General features: G+C 46.4%; 1 protein-coding gene across 1 annotated transcript in view; it reads left to right on the forward strand.

Moving 5' to 3' along the window:
* cnih3 (cornichon family AMPA receptor auxiliary protein 3) overlaps positions 1 to 6036 on the forward strand; it is a 38037-nt gene extending 32001 nt beyond the window's left edge. Inside the window, exons 5-6 of the mRNA XM_061243421.1 lie at positions 2889 to 3032; positions 5873 to 6036. Coding sequence (XP_061099405.1) covers positions 2889 to 3032; positions 5873 to 5900 — 172 coding nt within the window. The 3' untranslated portion in view covers positions 5901 to 6036. The remainder of the gene's footprint in view (positions 1 to 2888; positions 3033 to 5872) is intronic.
* The last annotated feature ends 14551 nt before the right edge of the window (positions 6037 to 20587 follow it).

A 20587-nucleotide genomic window follows, 5' to 3' on the forward strand; every position in this document is an offset into this window, starting at 1 on the left:
AGAAATATTAATTCTGAATATACGAATAAAATACTTTTGCAGCTTGTCAAGCATCTACCATCTACGCAGCAGTTGCTTTAACAAATGAAACTGAGCAAATTCACCTTATACTACTAAATTACTGTGCATTACAACTAAGATGGGGGCACTGTATTGTACTACTGCCTCATTAACATTGTTCACACAAGTTGTTGTGAGCATCACTTAGATGTGTTTCATTTGCCCTGCACTAACGAACCTGGTCCAGTGATAATGAGTTTTGTAATTGCTACTGTAATTAACACGGCTGTGTTAATTTGCAGCAGGTCAATCTTAAATTTCGAAAGGAAGTCAGTTTAAGTGAAGTGACCCCCCGTTTATATTATCAACTGCGATAATATCTTAAAAGCCGAGTCACTTAAAAACGGGGCTGCTTGTCAAAATTTGAGTCTCCTGTGTTAGCAGCGTTCTTTACCTTGCTGTTGCTTAGTTAACGTACAAACGGAAATGCGTTCTCGCACCTCTCGCCCGGCGACCCTGGGCACTCTGCGGTTCCGCTGTGCGGCTGGTCGAAGTCGTGGAAGGCTGTTCTGTCTCATTAACCGCCAGAGCTGCCACATGGCCTTTGGCTACAGATGCCACTTTGGGTACAGCTGAGAGAACGTTCTGGACTCCGATACGCCCGTCTCCTTCCCCACTGAGCCCAGCTGAGGCCTAATGTCTTCAGCGTTTACTTCACCGCTCCGCGAGATGTCAGCTGACGCTCTTCTTCCCCCCCCCTCCTCCTCCTCCTCCTCCTCCTCTGAGTGTCTTTCTGTCTCAACTGCAAACCCTTCTGGAAGTACGTGTCTGAAAGAGAGTGAGAGAGAGAGATAGAGAGAGGGAGGGTGGGAGAGGTAAAGAGAGAGAAGGAGCGAAAGACAGTGGAGAGAAAGAGGAAGGGAGGGAGAAGAGAGTGAAAGAGAGGTGGGGGAGATAAAAAAGAGGGAGTAAAAAGGGGAAAAGGATTTGAAAGAGAAAGAGAAAGGTACAGAAAGGGGGGAGTTGCAGGGCCAGGCGAGCCATGTGTAACAATAGGCCGGGTAATAAGTCATCGGGAAAGAGGGTCAGAGAGAGGGGTCTCAGAGTGGATTTTGGGTGGATATCTGTGGACGTAGGCTCCAGAAATCTTATTTTTTTCCTCACATAACGGTCCTCAGATGTACTTTCACCATCTGGCTGCTCCAGACTCAAGCCCAGATGAAAGCTAAAAAGTGTCGACAGTCATTGAGGTGGGGAGCGGGGGTTATTCGTTGTTTTTTCCCTCCGCGGTCATAAGGACACCTGCGTACTTTAGGCAGGAGGTGTGGCCTTGGGACTGGCTGTGGTAATCTAGCGTCTCTGAATATTTCAGGTTCAATTAGATCAGATTCTCTCCTGCAGAGTAGAGCCTTTGATGTGGATCTCATTATGTGTTATTAATATTTCATGTTAACACTTAGTATCTGCGGCCAAACTCGCAGTGACAGTTAATTTGCGTGTGCAGCTGGCCTGGGCGTAACCTGGGACCTGGAGTATTTGTGTCTCTCCCACACCTGGCAGCAGCACGTAACGTTCGATCGTTTCCCCTCTGGAGGGCGGCCGCGCGTTTTGGCCAATGTGAAAGTCGGCTTGGCGGGGCTGCGGGAGAAGGTCCGTGTCCCAGAATGCACCGCGGCGCCCGGAGCGGCACTTGAGTCCTGGAAGACGGGGGGGGGGGGGGGGGGGCTGCAGAGCCTTGCCCTGGGGCGACCCGAAACTGGCACAGCTGCCCGCCCCTCCACGCACGGCGTCACAGGCCATCTGGAGCCTACGCAGCGTTTCGGCATGCCAATCGAACTGGGCTGCACACACGGCAGAGACGCACCCACCGAATGTCTGCTCGCCAGAAAGAGTCCGGAGCAGTTCTCCTTTTCATCAGCGGAACCTTATTTATAGAGCCCCCCTCCCCCCCCACCCCCTCCTCCCAAATCTGCAATTGGCCCAAAACGGTTTACAAAATCTCCCCTCCTTACCCCCCTCTCTTTCTCATTCTCTCTTCTCCCTTATTCCTTCTTCCGCTTTCTTCGTCAGTGTTTACCAATTAAAATTTGATATTTATCAGATGGCTTTTTCAGCGACTTTTAAAGTATCTGTGACTCAACGCAGTAAAGGGGCGTCAGTGAAATCACGCTGCTCTCAACATTGCACGGTGCTTATAAAAACATTATCCAAGGTGATTTCAGTCATAAAAGCTCAGATTTGGAATCTTTAAGCTCTCACCTGCAGTACCATTCAGTGTTCCATTCCCATAAGCGTGACAGTGAATAAATATGAATAAATATAATGAAAGAAATGGATGGGTCAGGATGGTGGGTTGAGGGGTGGGCTTTGGGGTGGTGTGGTGCTGTACGGCTGGGGTTGTTGTATGATGAAAATGAATAAAACATTTAAATATAAAAAAATGTCCATGATCCCCCCTTTACCGTGTTCGGGCACATGTGTGAATGTCTGGGAATGTTCTGGTCACTTTGGGGTTGGGGCGGGACCGAACTACCCGAGCTGAACTACCCGTGCTTGTCCTCTCCCTCTTCCGTCACATGTGTGAATGTCTCGGAATGTTCCGGTCACTTCTGGGGTTGGGGAGGGACCCTTGTTGTTCCAGTCACTTTGGGGTTGGGGCGGGACTGTAGCTGTTCCGGTCCCTTTGGGGTTGGGGCGGGACCGCCGTTTCAAGCTGAACTACCCATGCTTGTCCTTTCCCTCTGAAGTTACATGTGTGAATGTTTGGGAATGTTCCGGTCACTTCTGGGGTTGGGGAGGGACCCTTGCTGTTCCGGTCACTTCTGGGTTGGGGCGGGACTGCCGTTTTGAGCTGAACTACCCGTGCTTGTCCTCTCCCTCTTCGGCAGGTACTTCCATAGCCCAACAGACACGCCGGAGCTCCTCTATGACCCAGCGTCCGTCATGAACGGGGACACGCTCAAGTTCTGCCAGAAAGAGGCCTGGTGCAAAATGGCTTTCTTCGTCCTCTCCTTCTTCTACTATCTCTACTGGTGTGTGGTTTGTACCACTTTCCCCATGTCTTCGAGCACAGTATGAACTCTTTAGCACAGCTTGTGGTTCTTAATCAGATGCATAACTTGGAATATTGGAATAATGGAATAACAATGAGGAATATTTTTTATTTAAAAAAAAGGAAATATATTTTCTTGGCCGCTGTTCTGGAGGCGGATTGGCCCCCGTCGTCCGGTGAATTCAGACCGCGCTGATGTAAAAATGAACTACGTTAGCGTCTTCATTTCTCCGCTTTCTTCGTTTTGCTGTCTGATGCCTACAACTTTCTAATGATCATTATGTGTGAAATGTGTGGGAGAATCATGAAGATCAAATGCTGTGAGGCTTTCAGGAAGTGAACGTGGTCGTTTTGGTTGTATTTTTTTGTTTTGTTTTGTTTTGTTCCCCCCCCCCCCACTTGAACTGTGGTTGTGAATAAGGTGTTGCTTCCGTCTATTATAGCGTATACTGGACCTGACCCGTGCATTGACGCTTCATTGGTCGTAGTGAGTTTGACTCTGTGACACCAACTTACCCCCCCCTCCACTCCACTCAACTCCTATTTAACAGCACTCCTGCTTTTCAAACCGCCCCCAACCCCCCCTCCACTCCCCCAGCCTGACGCTGCACTGGTGGATGTAGCACACCACCCACAGAACCCACAAACATCCCCCCTCACCCCCCCCGACACCTGGTGTTTGCCACAGGAAATCTTGTGGATGCAGTGGCTGCAGCCCAGTTCAGCGAAATGGCAGCCATTTATAATTCAGCAGTGCTGCCCTGCTTGATTATATTAGCCCCTTTCATGTACCAACGGGTATTTTCAGCATTACGCATGACAGCCTCACCCTCGCCTACCCCATTTACACGCACGTACACGCGTGTGAGCCTGCCCTCCGTCCTCCAGCCCCCTACACACACACACACCTGCATACACACAGACATGCACACACACACGCACACGTACATACAAGCGCGCAGACACACACACACGTACACACGCAAGCCTGACCTCTGTCCTCCAGCCCCTTGCAAGCTCGCGCACTCACATACTCATACACACACATACACACACGCGCACATACACACACACACACACTTACGCGTACATACAAGCACACACACAATTACACATACATACAAGCACACGCACACACACACACACGTGCACGCGCATGCACAGTTATTAATGCTCTTTCGCATGCCCTGTGACCCACATACATCATAACGGAGAATCGTGTGACATCTGCTGCTAAGTGTGCTTCCATTCACAGATCAATGAGAGATTGAAAATTGAGTGAGGCAGGACGTCTGCGCCCAGCAATAACCCGCCAGCCACAGCTCATTAGCCGAGCCCCTCGCTTAAATTTAACCAATCGGAGCTGGCAGGGCCGCCCTGGCAGGACGAGGGAGCTCGAAATAAAATCCTGTGGTTCGAGGGCCACTCTTTGAAAAGGGCAGGATCGTGGCTTTCCCAACCAGAGCCAGTCGACTCAAATCCCCTGATGAATGCACAGTGTGTAAAATACGAGCTACTGTATGCCTTAGCGAGGTTGCATTTAGGAAGGACCGCTCTTACAGTAAATTACATAAGTAACGAGGTCTATGTGGAGGAGACAACAGTTGTACGGACCTGCGTTGCGTTGCTCTTTAAAGCGTGTGCCTGCACCATATGCGTTACTAACTTCTCACATTCTGAGACCCCCCGGCAGCCCGTTATTACGTTTTTATGAACATGGTAGATATAATGAGATTTTTGTAAGCACAGCAATTTCCCTTTATTTCACTTCAATTAGCCTCATCAGTTACACCGAATGCAAGATTATTATTGATTCTAACTAAAAGAGCTCTATGTGAGACTCCTTACCCAGACAACTTCACAGGGACTTGCCCAAAGTAAGAGACAGTGGAGAAAGTGCGCCGTGTTTAACGGACAGGGCAGACTAACTCGTAAGTTGCATTTCATTGAGGTAACCTGTTTATGTGGTTGTGGTTGTTGAGTCGGGCGCATCAGAATAAATTCTCATGCTCATTCAGACCCGCGCACACTCTCTACTCCTTGTGATCCACAGGGCAGTTACATTTTGTCATTCCACATCTACGGTAACACACACATGCAGAAGGAGGCTGCGCAAAGACTCCAAATTAATAACATAATCTTCACTGTGGTGACAATGTGTTTCTGGCATCTGAAGCTGTGTCGGAAAAGAGGTTGGCTAATTAAGTTGCACCTCTGTTGGGTGGCAGAGGGCTTCCGGCTCGTTAGCACATCCGCTAATGGGCAGGAGCTGGCTTTCTTCCCCCCCCCCCTCCCCCCGCTTCCTGTGAGAATCCTCCAAAAAGTCTGAGAGCGTGTAGATGTTGCTATCAGCCATGGCCGTTCAGCTAACAAGATGGTTGTGTACACTGCTGCAGCATAGCCATCTCCCCAGTGAATTTATACTCTTCAAATATTTATCAACTGTGTTTCTTTATCCTTCATCTCTTGCAATAAAATGTTTTATCTATTGTTTTCTTAGTTTCTTAGTTTCTTTGTGTATACAAACAGTGCAAGCTCCATGTATGCACACAATCCTTTGCTTTTTAGCAATCAGAAACAAAACCCCTTTACAACTGAAAAGCATCCAGCACTGGCCACAATAAACCATTAAAGCGTCTAAACCCCAGAGAAGGCATGAATCGGTTCTGTGTTGCCTGATTTCTGCCCTTTTTAGAAATAATTTATCTGAAGAAGTGATTCTTATGTCCTGAAGTGAGCGTATGTCGACTGTTCATGCCAGTGGGTACCCGAATACTTACAGCTGTTCTTTTTTTTGTTTTTCTCTTTCTTTCCCCCCAGTATGATCTACTCTTTAGTAGCTTCGTAACATGTAGCATCTGCACCCGAACTCTCGCCATTAAGAGAGCAGTCCCTGGGATGTTTGCTAAACTCACGTCGGGTTTTGCACTCGGATTCTGGAGAACCAATTTGGAGCAAAAGGGCACTTTCAGGCTGCAAGCAATTTTCACACAGAGGGTCGGGGGGGTGGGCGGCGAGGGGGGGGGGGGGGGGGGGGGCGGGGGATGTTTGTCAGCCTGGGAAGGCAGTATTTCTACAGCGGGTCCTGTCTTCTCAATGTACCTAAAAGGAAAGCGTCAGTGTTTACAGTTCTCAGTCGAAGACACGGTCATGTTCGTGCGTCAGAACGACTATCTACGTCCGTCTGTCTGTCTGTCTGTCTGTCTCTCCTAGGCCAGCCTTTGTAATATTAAGCCCCCCACCGACCCTGTGGAGAGGCCAAGCATTTGTTGCAACTGTAGTTTTGCACGGTCTTTTGCCTCAGGCACAGCTGCGTACTCTCATTTGGATGTAGCCCTCCGAAGTCTCCTCTCACTTGCTATTGGTAGTGTTAATTGGTGTCGTGCAGAACATATACGTATATATATGCCGGACACGGAGACCTGGCCGAGGCAGCTAACAGGGTGACCGAATGTTGCATTTTTATCCAACGCATACCAGGCCTGTATGTTTATACACAACTGAAATGTGAACAGCTTTTGTGATTATGTGCATTTGTGTATTCTGAACAAAAGTTATTATTCTTTTCTTTTTTTTATTGAAATGTCATCTATGAAGCATTACTGTATTGATATGGAAACTGTGATAATATCTTGTTATTGTGCTGTTATTCGGTGACAAAATCTATTTAATAAAAGCTCAATAGGTACAAACTGCAATTATAAAGCTTTTTAAGACAAACATACTCCTGTAGCCTAATTCTAGAAACGTTTGAGGTATCACAAGTATACAAATGGTTGCTATGACTTTGCACAATAGTTACTATGATTTTGCACAATATTTGTATACCCAGATAGAGTGGAGGTCTTCCAAATACAAGTCATCATTTTATTTAATGATGGATACAAAATTACCCGCATAATGCCCATGTTGTTATCTTGGAACACAGACCAAATTCATAATTATTTATTATTAATATAGTTATATTTATCTGTATTTTTATTTTTTTTGGTTGTTGTTGCCTACCTACCTACAACTGCAGGCAGTTTATGTTATAGGCTGCAAGTGTTAATAGAGAAGTCAAACTTTTGAATAACTTATCTAAAGTATTGAATCATGTAAAACTACTTTTAAATCAAAAGTGTTTTTGTAGATGTTCTGACACACAGACAGAGATGGAAAACAAAGCTTTTTTTGTTTATTTTTTTTGTTTCCCCATCAGTGTTTTACAATCACAGTTGTTGCCAAAAACCCTGTCTCAAAACAAGTTTCTGCAAATGGCAAAGCATGCAACACAATGACATTTCTTTTTTTAGGTTCTTTCATGAGACCCTGTGTACTTGCATAGTTTCTGATTTGTGTTGCATCAGAATTGTTCCTCTGAATTTTACAGGGAAGACAAAACGAAGCTCACTGTTGTTGTTTGATCTTGTTTAGACATTTTATATCTTTGCCGTGTGTATGTATCCACCCATGATTAATTTAGATATTATTAAATAAAGTATTGATTATTTTAAAAGCTTCACCCTGGGTGTTTTTTTTTACAGCTTTTCATCAGAAGTTGTTCAGCGTGTACTGGCTAAGTGAATCCAAGGCTGAATTTCATGGTCGTTAAAAAGGGGTTTTGTGGCTTTGAAACCTGCAATGAAAGCTTTGTTCTCTGTTTTCTGCCAAGGGAAAACTACGGTCTGGATCCAATCAATATTTATCCGTTACTTTAACCATTAAGAGCAACTTTCAGTTTTCACTGGCCACTCTGTGAAGGTAATGCTTGCAAGTCAAAGTTAATGAGAAATGTTGACACTGAAAGGTGTGGATTTTCACATTTCAGTTTAAATCTCCAGCCAGGATTTGAAATGTGCAGTACCTGTGCCGTCTCTTCAACTTGAGTGAATGACAGCTGACACCTGCCATCTGCAACTCACGGGTGACATCCCTCCATCTGAGAGCTTCCGTTTTCACGTTTAAGAAATCACCTAAATTTAATATCAATGAAAATACTAGTGTACATGGGCTACACGAGTTAAACAATGAAATGATATAGGGCACTTCAGAACGTGTAAATGTTATGTTTACTTAAGGACATGTAAGCAGTACGGTAAATTAGGTCAGTCCATGGATTCTCTCAAAAACGGAGGTGTTTGCAGCCTGAGGTTGAGCCGAGAGCTCCTACCTCCCACAGGAGTGTGTATGTAGAAGAGAACTCATGGCCTGGCAGGTCTTATTCTACTTATGGAGCCCCTGTTTATACCACTTGGCCAATCATGAATAACTTACAGTGGAATTAAAGTATTCATACTGTTATCAGTTACTATGTGTGTTACAGGATGTATGCGAATACATTGTGCACATGTTCGTGGTGCCGCAATTTGCAGACAAGTAAACCGTATCCATTCCTTGCTGTGAAGAACACAGGAAATGACCTACCAGTGGATTAAAGTTGCCAGATTTCCCTCCAAAACGATTGATCGTTAGCCAATAGAAATGCACAAAAAGATTTAGGACTTAATTAAACACACTTAGCTAGCTGGCCAAAAAAAAAAAGAGATTGCAGCAAAAACATCCTCCGTGAAAGTAGGGTAATGGCAAAACAGGCGACAGCAGCTGTGATTTGGAATGATCGTGACGGAGGATAACGCTCCCCGAAGTCTCGGTTCTCAGATAGGATTATGACCACCTCCAGTAACATCGCTCACGGTCAGCGGTTTGTTGGTGTATGACTTCCACCTACCAAGGTCTGCGCAGAGTTCATTTATTTATTCATTTTTGTTCTCGTTCTGTCGCAGATAGACTCGTACGCTGCAGGCATGCGCATACGCAATTCACTCTTATGCTCTCGCATCAGCGTAAAAAGAAATGTGCTACCTCCAGTCCCGCAAAGAATTTCAGGTGATTGGAAAAGAGGGCGCGTGGTCAGGTCATTGGGAAAGACGGTGCCGCGTTACGATAGGCCAAATAGGTACAGTAACATAAAGGGTGACATATTTCCTGACTGTGACATATTTCACAGTGTCACGTCTTTTTGCTCTGTCATCGGGAACCTCTTTTTTTGTGACATCTGTTTAATTCCCAAACGCCGGTTACCGTAACGCCGAAGTGTAATTCAGAACGGCAGCTGGTGTTGCCTTTTTCTCTCTTAGCGGTGTCGTCAAGCGTTAAATGCGTTTTTCTTATTTCTCCCCTGTCACGCCGAGACGGTGCCAATTTCATGGCAGCGCGCCTTCTGCAGCGCACCTGGTCGCGGTCCAGATCGGTGCCACGCGCTCTCTAATTACACCTCCGTACAGGCGTGCGGTTTCTGTGCGAGCGCCTTAACACTTTGCGCTTAAAGCCGTGAAATGAAATTCATTCAGCATGTCGCTGCTGTGGGTTTGGCATTCCGTCTTATAATTCCCTCGAGTGCCACAGCTCCGTGAGTGTTAAATATGTCTGATCACAAGCTGCTTTTTACTGACTCATTTTAAGGTTTTTTGACTGACGTCCAGGTAGGGTAATTGTATAAATGTTGTTTCCACTTTATAGTAAGTGTCTCTAATACCAGTGTACTTAGTACTTACTCATCCAGTGACCATCAAGGTAAGTACAGTGTAAGTACAGTACACACTGGTATAAAGTATTTACAGCTCTAATACCTGTGTAATTCCACGTATGTAACTCACTGAATGGAATGCGTAAGTACAAATGTGTGAAAAGAAATTGGTGACAACACTTTCTTCACTTCAGTAAGTACGTAAGAATTATGTAACTACATTTTGTAACAACAACAAGAGTTGGGCCGAAAATGTGAAAAATTGTTTTCTGGCATTGGTGTTTGGACACCAGCCCCCCCACCCCAAATTTCCCCTCCTACCACCCACAAGATTTCTCATTCTAAGATTCAAAAAGAAACTTGGATATTAGATATTCCTCCATCATGCACTTGAAGGTTGCTTTGCCTTTGCTGAATTTCTATTAGCCTCTGATAGCAGTGCGCTAGCTGTGTGAGTTAGACGAGGCAGCTTGGATCCTCCGATCCTGGCTCGTCCTCCTCCTCCTCTCTTCCAGACCGTGTCCTTGGACAGACGCGTTAAGCATCACAAGGTCTGACAAGTGTGCCCCACCCGTCTTAGCGATGGATGTGGAACACGTCAGATTCTCCGGTGCTGCAGACGTCCATCTTGTCAGTTTGAATTACCCCCGGGGGGAGTTAGCGGGGAGGGGGGGGGGGGGGGTTTCACCACCCCTGCCCCTCCCTCCCCTCACCTTAGTGCCAAGTTCGCCCGCCTCCTCTCTCCGTGGTCGGTCACGACGGCATAGCCGGCGAGACTCTCCCTCCGCGCGCCGACCCGGCTTCCTGTGAATTCAGATATCAAATATCACGGACATCCTGGAGGGATACCTTTTCTTTCTTTTCTCTTCTCTTTTTTTCCTCCTCCTCTCAGAAGACGGGCTTAGAGGGGGCTGCTAAGAGCCGGGAAGGAGGAGGGGATGGCGGGTGATGGGAGCTCACTGATAGATGCCAAGCGTCAGCAGTCCTCCATATTATCAGGCTTTCTGATGACTCCTCTCTTTGGCCCAGGTCACTGAGGGAGCTGCTAACCACCGGTGGAAGCTTTAGTGTCATATCCTGTTTCACAGGGTTACTCCGATCCTCGGACTGACATTATTGTACCAAGATAAAAAAATAAAAATAAAAAATAAAATAAAAACATGGAATAGGATACAATGCAAAATACCACCACCAAGGTCATTAAAGGCCTACAATGCATCAGCATTCTCTTCCTTGTTTTTGTCTATAAAATGCCCACAAAACTTTTGCAAAAAGCAGTAACGTAGGTTTTTTTTAAAAGTCCTTAACCCCTCCCTCTCCACTTCCTGTGATCAGCTCTCTGTGTTAACATTTAGCAATGACTTCAGATAATTAAGCATGAAACTATACATCATGTCACGTGGGAAATTGTTTTACAATCAGCTCTGAAAAATAGCAGTTAGACCCTAAATATGCATACTGTACTTGTACCAAAATTCCAATTGTTTTACTTGAATCAGTGTGGAACACAAATCGAAAGCTCCAGGATGATATGAACTGCTTAAAAACTGTTTGATCTGTTTGATCTGTTAAACCGTGTGGGTCTTTAACAGACAATGCACTAATGATAATTAATGGTGGTTTTGGCAATCATGATAATTAATGTTGCTTCTGAGGCGTCAGTGTCCAGTCCTGGAGGGCTGTAGTGCCTGCTGGTTCGTGGATTCCTTTCAATCAGCGGCCAATCAAGGCAACTCTCAAGCCAATCAATGACCTACCAGCAGACACCCAACAGGCCTGGAGTTGGATACCCCTGTGTTACACAGACACGGTTGTATTGCAGTAGAATAGTACCCATAGTGGTTGGACCCTGGAATCGCTGCTTGCAGCTGTATTTTATTTTATGTCATCATTTTATAACTGCAGATAGAATGTAATATTAAAGTCCAACAAAGAGGCTAATCTCAAGAGACCGGTTCCTGAGGGGCAATCTTCTGGACAGGGGTAGTTCAGTGTACAACTATAAGTAGTCATTATGTCTTTGCTGCGGTTCGCAATATCGTTTCCTCAATCGCCATGGGAACAAACGAGCTTGTTTGAAGTTCGTTTTCGAGGGGACGGCGTATCTGTTTCCGTGGCTACTACTGTATTTGGATCGTTTCTTTCGCGTGCAGGAAATGAAAAGTACACGCTGGAGGGCGAACGGGATGGAATCATCCGGTAACGGCCTGACTGTGAGGCGTACTGTACGCACTTATTTTCAGCGGTGCGCTGTGTACACGCAACGGCTCTGACATGGCCCCCTAGGCATGTCTACAAGCATTCGGTGCACGGATTTGATCTCTTTCAAGTGGTAAACCAGACCACGGAATGCCCTTTTTTTGTTGTTAGTTGTTGTTTTTTAATGTGCAAGCCTTGCAGCACTGTTGTTGCAGTTGAAGGGCTTATATAGGGGAATAGAGAGGAGCCGGATGTGGAATCCCAAAATCCCATAACATGCTTTGCTGTCGGAAAGCTACAGTGAAAAAATGGATTACCGGATGTTGAAGAGGCAAAGCACATATCTCGCAAATTATTCTACTCAGAGAATAGTATCATATGCAGGATATTATGTGAGTTCTTGCTGAAGTACAGGGTGTAGTATAATGGAAACAACTTAAAGAAAACCAGCTTCTAGTAATACAGGCAATATCCCCACTTAAATGTCTCAAAACATCTCGTACCATCCTGATTCTAGAGACCCCCATCATCTTACATTTTTTTACATTTCAGAACTTTATCTGATCATATCTCTGTATTTATCTCTATATTTTGAGTGTGGGTTAATTTGCTCAATAATTATGTAAATATACTATACAGAAAATATTATTTAAAGGGGAAATATTTCTAAGATTCTGCAGAGTGCAGAGGGCCCCTGTGATTCTTTCGTGGACCCCCATTTTGTGCCCCTAGGCTTAGAGGACATGGAACCCCTGTGAAGGTGAAGGTGACTCCGAGACATGAACCGTGGATAAATCCTAATGCCCCCATCAGTGCTGGAATGGCATTTTAAAACCCACTGAACACTCGATTGGTTTGCGCGGAGCGATTCTTTTCTGCCTCCAAATGGGGAATAAAGTGGTGATCTGGCAGTTCCCGTAGTCTCTCACCGGGAGCAATGCAGCGCGACGGAGTCGTAACGCTGCTATCGCTCCATTAGAACGACGGGGACGGTTGTGCCGCGTCAGGAGCTCTTCGGCACCACGTACCTCGTGGCCGCACCAGAGAGCGGTCGGTGCGAAGAGAAGAATAAACAAACTTATTTAAGCTTATGTAAGTGTTCCTGCTTGATAATCGTGGATTTTTAATATCAGAAATGAGAACAAGTCACCCTGATTAATAATGGACGTAAAACATTTTTTAATTGCTTAGCGTGGGATTGTGGTGTCCCAAAGCTCACGGCTGTAACTGTGCACTCAGCTAAACTGAAGCATAATCAAAAAAAGGCAATATTGGTCAGAGCCCTATAGTCTGTAGGAATGTTATAATGCTGTAATGAGTGGGAAATCATTTAGTGAACAAATTCTTCAGGTAGTATTTTCCTAGTAGCATGCATCCTAGTGGCATGCATATCACAGAACCAAACTGAGCGGAGGTTTCAGGTAGAAATCTCTGAGGGGTCTGAGCTTAAACAGTGTGAAGTGGACTGAACCGGTGACAGAGAGCCTAGGTGAAATCATCGCACACAGTACAGTAGGTATCCTCTCGCTGATGTCCCTGAGGTAAATCGTTTGGGACAGACCGGGACCGTGGCTGTGCGTGTGCCACGGGGAAGGAGGTGACAGTGACAGGGCGCCGTGTGCGTGTCTGCTGGCTCGTGTATCGATCTCCGAGCTCCGTTTCCTCCCGCTGCAGTCATCACGTGCGCTGTGGCTGGGTCTCTCAGACACACAGAGGCTCCAGTCCTGTGCGCTGTGGGTCTCTCAGACACACAGAGGTTCTAGTCCTGTGCGCTGTGGGTCTCTCAGACACACAGAGGCTCCAGTCCTGTGCGCTGTGGGTGGGTCTCTCAGACACACAGAGGCTCCAGTCCTGTGGCAGGGTCTCTCAGACACACAGAGGCTCCAGTCCTGTGGCTGGGTCTCTCAGACACACAGAGGCTCCAGTCCTGTGGCTGGGTCTCTCAGACATACAGAGGCTCCAGTCCTGTGCGCTGTGGCTGGGTCTCTCAGACACACAGAGGCTCCAGTCCTGTGCGCTGTGGCTGGGTCTCTCAGACACACAGAGGCTCCAGTCCTGTGCGCTGTGGCTGGGTCTCTCAGACACACAGAGGCTCCAGTCCTGTGCGCTGTGGCTGGGTCTCTCAGACACACAGAGGCTCCAGTCCTGTGCGCTGTGGCTGGGTCTCTCAGACACACAGAGGCTCCAGTCCTGTGGCTGGGTCTCTCAGACACACAGAGGCTCCAGTCCTGTGCGCTGTGGCTGGGTCTCTCAGACACACAGAGGCTCCAGTCCTGTGGCTGGGTCTCTCAGACACACAGAGGCTCCAGTCCTGTGCGCTGTGGCTGGGTCTCTCAGACACACAGAGGCCCCAGTCCTGTGCGCTGTGGCTGGGTCTCTCAGACACACAGAGGCTCCAGTCCTGTGGCTGGGTCTCTCAGACACACAGAGGCTCCAGTCCTGTGGCTGGGTCTCTCAGACACACAGAGGCTCCAGTCCTGTGCGCTGTGGCTGGGTCTCTCAGACACACAGAGGCTCCAGTCCTGTGCGCTGTGGCTGGGCCTCTCAGACACACAGAGGCTCCAGTCCTGTGCGCTGTGGGTCTCTCAGACACACAGAGGCTCCAGTCCTGTGGCTGGGTCTCTCAGACACACAGAGGCTCCTGTCCTGTGTGCTGTGGCTGGGTCTCTCAGACACACAGAGGCTCCAGTCCTGTGGCTGGGTCTCTCAGACACACAGAGGCTCCAGTCCTGTGCGCTGTGGGTCTCTCAGACACACAGAGGCTCCAGTCCTGTGGCTGGGTCTCTCAGACACACAGAGGCTCCAGTCCTGTGCGCTGTGGGTCTCTCAGACACACAGAGGCTCCAGTCCTGTGCGCTGTGGCTGGGTCTCTCAGACACACAGAGGCTCCAGTCCTGTGCACTGTGGGTCTCTCAGACACACAGAGGCTCCAGTCCTGTGCGCTGTGGGTCTCTCAGACACACAGAGGCTCCAGTCCTGTGCGCTGTGGGTCTCTCAGACACACAGAGGCTCCAGTCCTGTGGCTGGGTCTCTCAGACACACAGAGGCTCCAGTCCTGTGGCTGGGTCTCTCAGACACACAGAGGCTCCAGTCCTGTGCACTGTGGGTCTCTCAGACACACAGAGGCTCCAGTCCTGTGGCTGGGTCTCTCAGACACACAGAGGCTCCAGTCCTGTGCGCTGTGGGTCTCTCAGACACACAGAGGCTCCAGTCCTGTGGCTGGGTCTCTCAGACACACAGAGGCTCCAGTCCTGTGCGCTGTGGCTGGGTCTCTCAGACACACAGAGGCTCCAGTCCTGTGGCTGGGTCTCTCAGACACACAAAGGCAGGCTCCAGGTGCTCCCATTCTCTCCTCTGGCATGCACAGATGACAGGGTGCTTCGATCTTTGGTTCATAATTTGGTTATAAAGTACATACTCTATGGTCTCAATTGGACATATGTTAGATATAATTGTTACCGTTCTTTGCCTTACAATATCCCTATGTTAATTCATTTTGTTCTACATAGTAACATGTTCAGTGTTAAATCAACTCTTATAGAGTACAGAGTGTGTTCCCAATTGGACTCACATGTACTCTGTTACAGTTGAATGAACATTGACTACTGTATACTGGAAACATATTGAAATATAATATATCATCAAGATGTTACCACACTTACACTGTGCAGTGTTTGAGACAATAAATGAATTACTGTATGTTAAATTGATTTATCCTTATATTTTCCAAAACGTTCATGTTTCCAATATATTGCTGTATATTCCCTTCCCAGGGGAACAGCAGGCTGGCTATTTCTAGGCACAGAAGGCAGTCCATACCATTCCTGCCTGATGGATGTTTGATTGCGTAGAGTATAACTCACTGGGACAATAGCTGCTAACCTTGTTAGCCACAGACATAAAACTCTCAGTAGACGAAGACAAAGTAGAGAGAGATCAGCACAGGAAAGTAACATTTGATTATTTTTTTTATGTTTATTTTTTTGCATTGACCAGAAAAGCAGGCCATGACATTTGCCTCCCTCCTTGGAAAGTAAAGAATGATTTGTACTTGCTGTCAAAAAGAGCAGTTACTACTTTTTCACAAGGCAATGTTCACGCTCAGTTTCTCAAAGATAAATATGAGTTTCGACCCATTTCAATATCTCAAGACATTCAGCATCCTAATACGCTGAGCTTTCGTGTATTGTAGGTTGTAATTTTTCATTTTCACGTTTCATGTTTCAAAGAAATAATGTTTCGTCCTCGGGCAAGTGATGAAGCCATGTCGCGAAACGAATATAAATTCAAATCATTTTTCGAATTCGCTCTGCTATTTGTATTCTGCTAAATCATGTGTGTCAGCAAAGTTTCACCACCTTTCTAAGACCTTATTCTGCGCAATACAAACGTCGAATGCGAGTTTCTGCGCAGTTACCTGGAACAAAAGCCATTTCTCTTACACTCTGAGAAATAAAGGTAAGCGGAAGACACTGCCAAATGCACCCTGAACGTATAATAATGTTTTATTTGGGTACTAATAAGCACCTTTCACAGGAAAAACCTGTAGCGTACCACCCTAGTGACAAGTGCTTGTACTTTTATAGACACTTTTTCACACCTCTTTTCTGAGAGTGTATAAAATAGCACATACCTCTCCACCCCCATACACGAGTGAGAGAGAGAGACAGAGAGAGAGGGAGAGAGAGAGAGGGAGAGAGAGACACAGAGAGAGAGACAGAGAGAAAGAGAGCGAGACAGAGAGAGGGAGAGAGAGAGAGTTTGCGAGTGAAGAATTGTATAGTAATCGTACTATAATGCAGGCTGTTGTTCTGCGCTAGGCGTGACCTTCGTCGTGTTCACCCCCTGCTTGACTGCAGGGCTTCACTGGGGGTTTTACTGTATAATGATGTTCTCAGGCGCAGGATAAAGGAGGAGGGCGCACACTGAGGGAGGGGCATTCCCCTTTTAATGACCTGCTGAAAAACATAAACATCAATGTCACATGTACGGCTACTGCTGCTCATGCACGGACCAAGCCTGAGACCTGCTCTCCAGATTACATCCCACAAGTCCATTACAGGAGACGGCTCATTTGCCATTGTAATGGATGTAGATTTTAATCACTGTTTGGCATTGCTTAATAAGGATGGTAGTGACTGACTTTATCCGATTGTGTGTGTGTCTCTGTGCCTCTGTGTGGTGTGTATGTGTGTGTGTGTGTGGTATGTGTGTGGTGTGCACGCGTGTGTGTGTATGTGTGTCTCTGTGTCTCTGTGTGGCGTGTGCGTGTGTGTGTGTGTGTGGTATGTGTGTGGGGTGCGCGCATGTGTGTGTGTGTCTCTGTGTCTCTGTGGTGTGTGTGTGCGTGTGTGTGTCTGTATGGTGTGTGTGTGTGTGTGTGTGTGCGTGTCTGTATTGTGGGTGTGTGTGTGTGAGTGTGTGGTATGCGTGTGGTGTGCGTGCATTTGTGTGTATGTGTGTCTCTGTGGTGTGTGTGTGTGTGTGCCTGTATGGTGTGTGTCTGTGCCTCTGTGCGGTGTGTGCGTGCGTGTGTCCATATGGTGTGGTGTGTGTGTGTGCATGTGCGTGTGTGCGTGTCTCCCCCTCTTCCCTGAAGCACATGGTAATACCGTATGTCATGACATCCATGATATTGTTCCCGTAGAGAGCTCCTGTGCGGACCTCCTCTTATGAATGGTGACAGGGCACCTCCGCAGGTGTCGTAGGGGGTATATGGGGAAGGGGATCCAAGGACTGGAGGCCGACGAGGCCGCTGGTGCTCGTTCGGGAGCCCAGGCCTTATTAACGCTGGCGTGCCTGCCCAGCTCGCCGCCGTCCCCCTGCGTTAGATCAGTGGACGTGCCCCCAGGCCCGGCGGTGAAGGCCAGCCAGGAGAGCCCGTCCATAAGCCGCATATGTGGGCCGAGGATCATTGAGCAGACCCCCTCCCTCCATTACCCTCACCCCCCGTCCCCGTGCCTCCGCCATGCCTCGTTCCCTCTCCAAGCTCCTCAGAGGGGCCTGTGTGTGTGTGTGTGTGTGTGTGTGTGTGCCTGTGCTTGTATGTGTGTGTATGGCGGGGGGGTTTTATGCGTTTGTGCTTTTATGTGTGTGTGTGTGTGTGTGTGTGTGTAGGGCAAGGGGGGGGGGTGTGATGTGTGTTTGCAGAAACAAACATATTACCACGGAGGCTGCGGGCTAGGGCGAATAAGGGATCTCCCGAAATAGCAGCGCTCTTCTGACAGCTGAAGTCAGAGCATTAACTGTGGATTCTCGACGGCGTTTTGTGGGATGCAGACGCATATGGAGGTCTCTGCTGTCCAGACGTCACAGGCTCCTCCGTGTGGGGTTTTTATACCCTCCTTATTTTTACATTTCTGCGCTATGAACTGAATTCTTTTAATCTGCTTGATAAGAAATGAGATCTGCCCTTTTCCTCGCATGGAGGATGGGTTATCAGGATTCTCCGGCGCAGAATAAAATAATCAAAGCAATGATAAGTGTTTTAGATTGCCAGATTAATGTTTGGTTTGCAAAACAGATAAAAATATGGCACAAAGCCTTTTGCATTACACATGACTGTTTCCACTTAAAAGGATTTAAAGTCTGATCTTGAATATATTTCTATCAACTTTCTATCTAGTTATAAACCCCAACCAATGTATGTCCAGTATATGCATTATTTAATTAATAAACACATCATAAGCGAATACACTCAGTGAGAATTCATTAGGTATTTATCTATTAGTTTCAGACTTATTGGTCTTCGGCTGTTGTAGCCTATCCACTGTGAGGTTTGAAGTGCCATGTGTTCAGAGATGCTCTTCTGCATACCACTGTTGTGATGCGTGGTTATTTGTGTTACTGTCACCTTCCTGTCAGCTTTGACCCGTCTGGCCCTTCTCCTCTGACCTCTGTCATTAACAACACGTTTCTGCCCGCAGAACTGCTGCTCACTGGATGTTTTTTGTTTTTCAGACCATTCTCTGCAACCTCTAAAGACTGTTGTGTATGAAAATCCCAGGAGATCAGTTGTTTCTGAGATACTCAAACCACCCTGTGCGGCACCAACAATCTAGTGTACAGGTCTACCTAATAAAGTGCTCAGTGAGTGCATACGAAAATATGTATTTATGAAAAAAATGCCTATTAATACTGATAATAATTATCTAGGAATTAACTGAAGAAATGGTATGATGTTGCCCTCATTTCTTGACATCATAATCATGCCTTGTGTGTCTCCCTCAATACCAATATTATGTGCTCGGGACAGATGGTAGTGCTTTCTCCGGGCGCCGCTACAAGCTACTGTAGATGGACACAAGCAGACTTGTGCTCCATTGTGTCTAAAATCTCTGTCGCCACACTGGTGTAACTGTGGCAGTGTGTATGTGGTAATGAGTCAATAGCAGAGACAGTGTTTATGGTCTGTCACTTGAGCACTACATCGAAGGGGATTTAAACCTCCGCCAGACTACGGCGTGTACGGCATTACATCAGAATTACTGCATTTTCCTCACTAATCAGTCTCTGTGGGAAACTGTCGTTTGGCATTGCAAAAGCTGTCTTCTCTGTGGCTGCTGGCTTGTCTTAAATAATTCATAAATATACAGCGCAGTAAGTATTTTGACCGTGACATATTTTTTTGTTGTTGTGGCTCTGTTTCTCTCTTCACATTGAATTTGAAATGAAGCAATGAGCACGAGGTGATAGTGTTGAATATCAGCTTTAATTTAAGAGTGTGTACATATATATCAGGTGATCCCTGTAGGAAGTACAGACTTTTTAACACATACTCCCATTTTGGGAGATTGGGGAAATTAACATAATCTTAAATAAACTTGTCATATTTATTACTTGGTTGCAAATCCTTTGCATTTGATGACTGCCTCAAGTCTGCGACCCATAAACATGACCAGATGCTGGGTGTCTTCTGTCTGTTCTGCAGCCATCTTCAATTGCAGTTTGTTTCTGCTGTGTTTTGCCTTCAGTCTGGTCCTCAGAAAATGAAACGCATGTTCAGTTGGATTCATGTCAGGTGATTCACTTGGCCAGCCAAGAACATTCCACATTTTAGCCCTGAAAAACTCCTTGGCTGTTTGGTCGTGTATTTCGGATCATGTCCTTCTTTGAGGTGAAGCACCATCCAATGGGTTTTGAGACAGTTTAAAGATTGGCCTGACAAAGCTATGACAAATGGACAAGTCAGAAGTACACACCATAATAATCACGTGTACTGAAACTGTTAACAAATACTTTTATCTTCCAGTCAGAAGTAACAATATTACAAAAAGGTAAGCTGAAATGTGAAAAGAAAGAATATGTACTTGTCCATTTCAACCAAAATAAAATACTGAAAGAACAGGCAGAATGTAGAATGATTAGCAGGATAAAATTCTATTATTGGAGGGTTTCTTTTTTTCTTTTTTTCACAAATAGCTTAGTTGCCTAATTAGTTGTACGTGCCAAAGTCAGTTCACTGGAAGATTAGACCGCAGTGAGAAAATGGCAGATCCTGTTAGTGATTGGGCTAATTGAATGGAAGACAGCAGAGCTTTTGCAGGAAATTCAGAAACTGACACAGACTTCTCTGTTTTACATTTACATTTTAGCCATTAAAATTGCATTATCCAGAGTGACATACAAGGCTTTCACAGCTTTACTAAGTGCCCGGTTCATTTGTGTCATACTGACATTTCTGGGCTCATATTTGTCATACATCTCCTTTTCACACTGCGCAGGACCTCCTGGGAGATATCCATCAGCAGGCCTCACCTCACTGATATGACCAAAATGCTTCTTCTTCAAGGGTTACTGGTGAAATCAAAGTACAAATCCTAACAACG

This window comes from Conger conger, chromosome 5 (assembly GCF_963514075.1).
Source record: "Conger conger chromosome 5, fConCon1.1, whole genome shotgun sequence".
Lineage (NCBI taxonomy): Eukaryota > Metazoa > Chordata > Actinopteri > Anguilliformes > Congridae > Conger > Conger conger.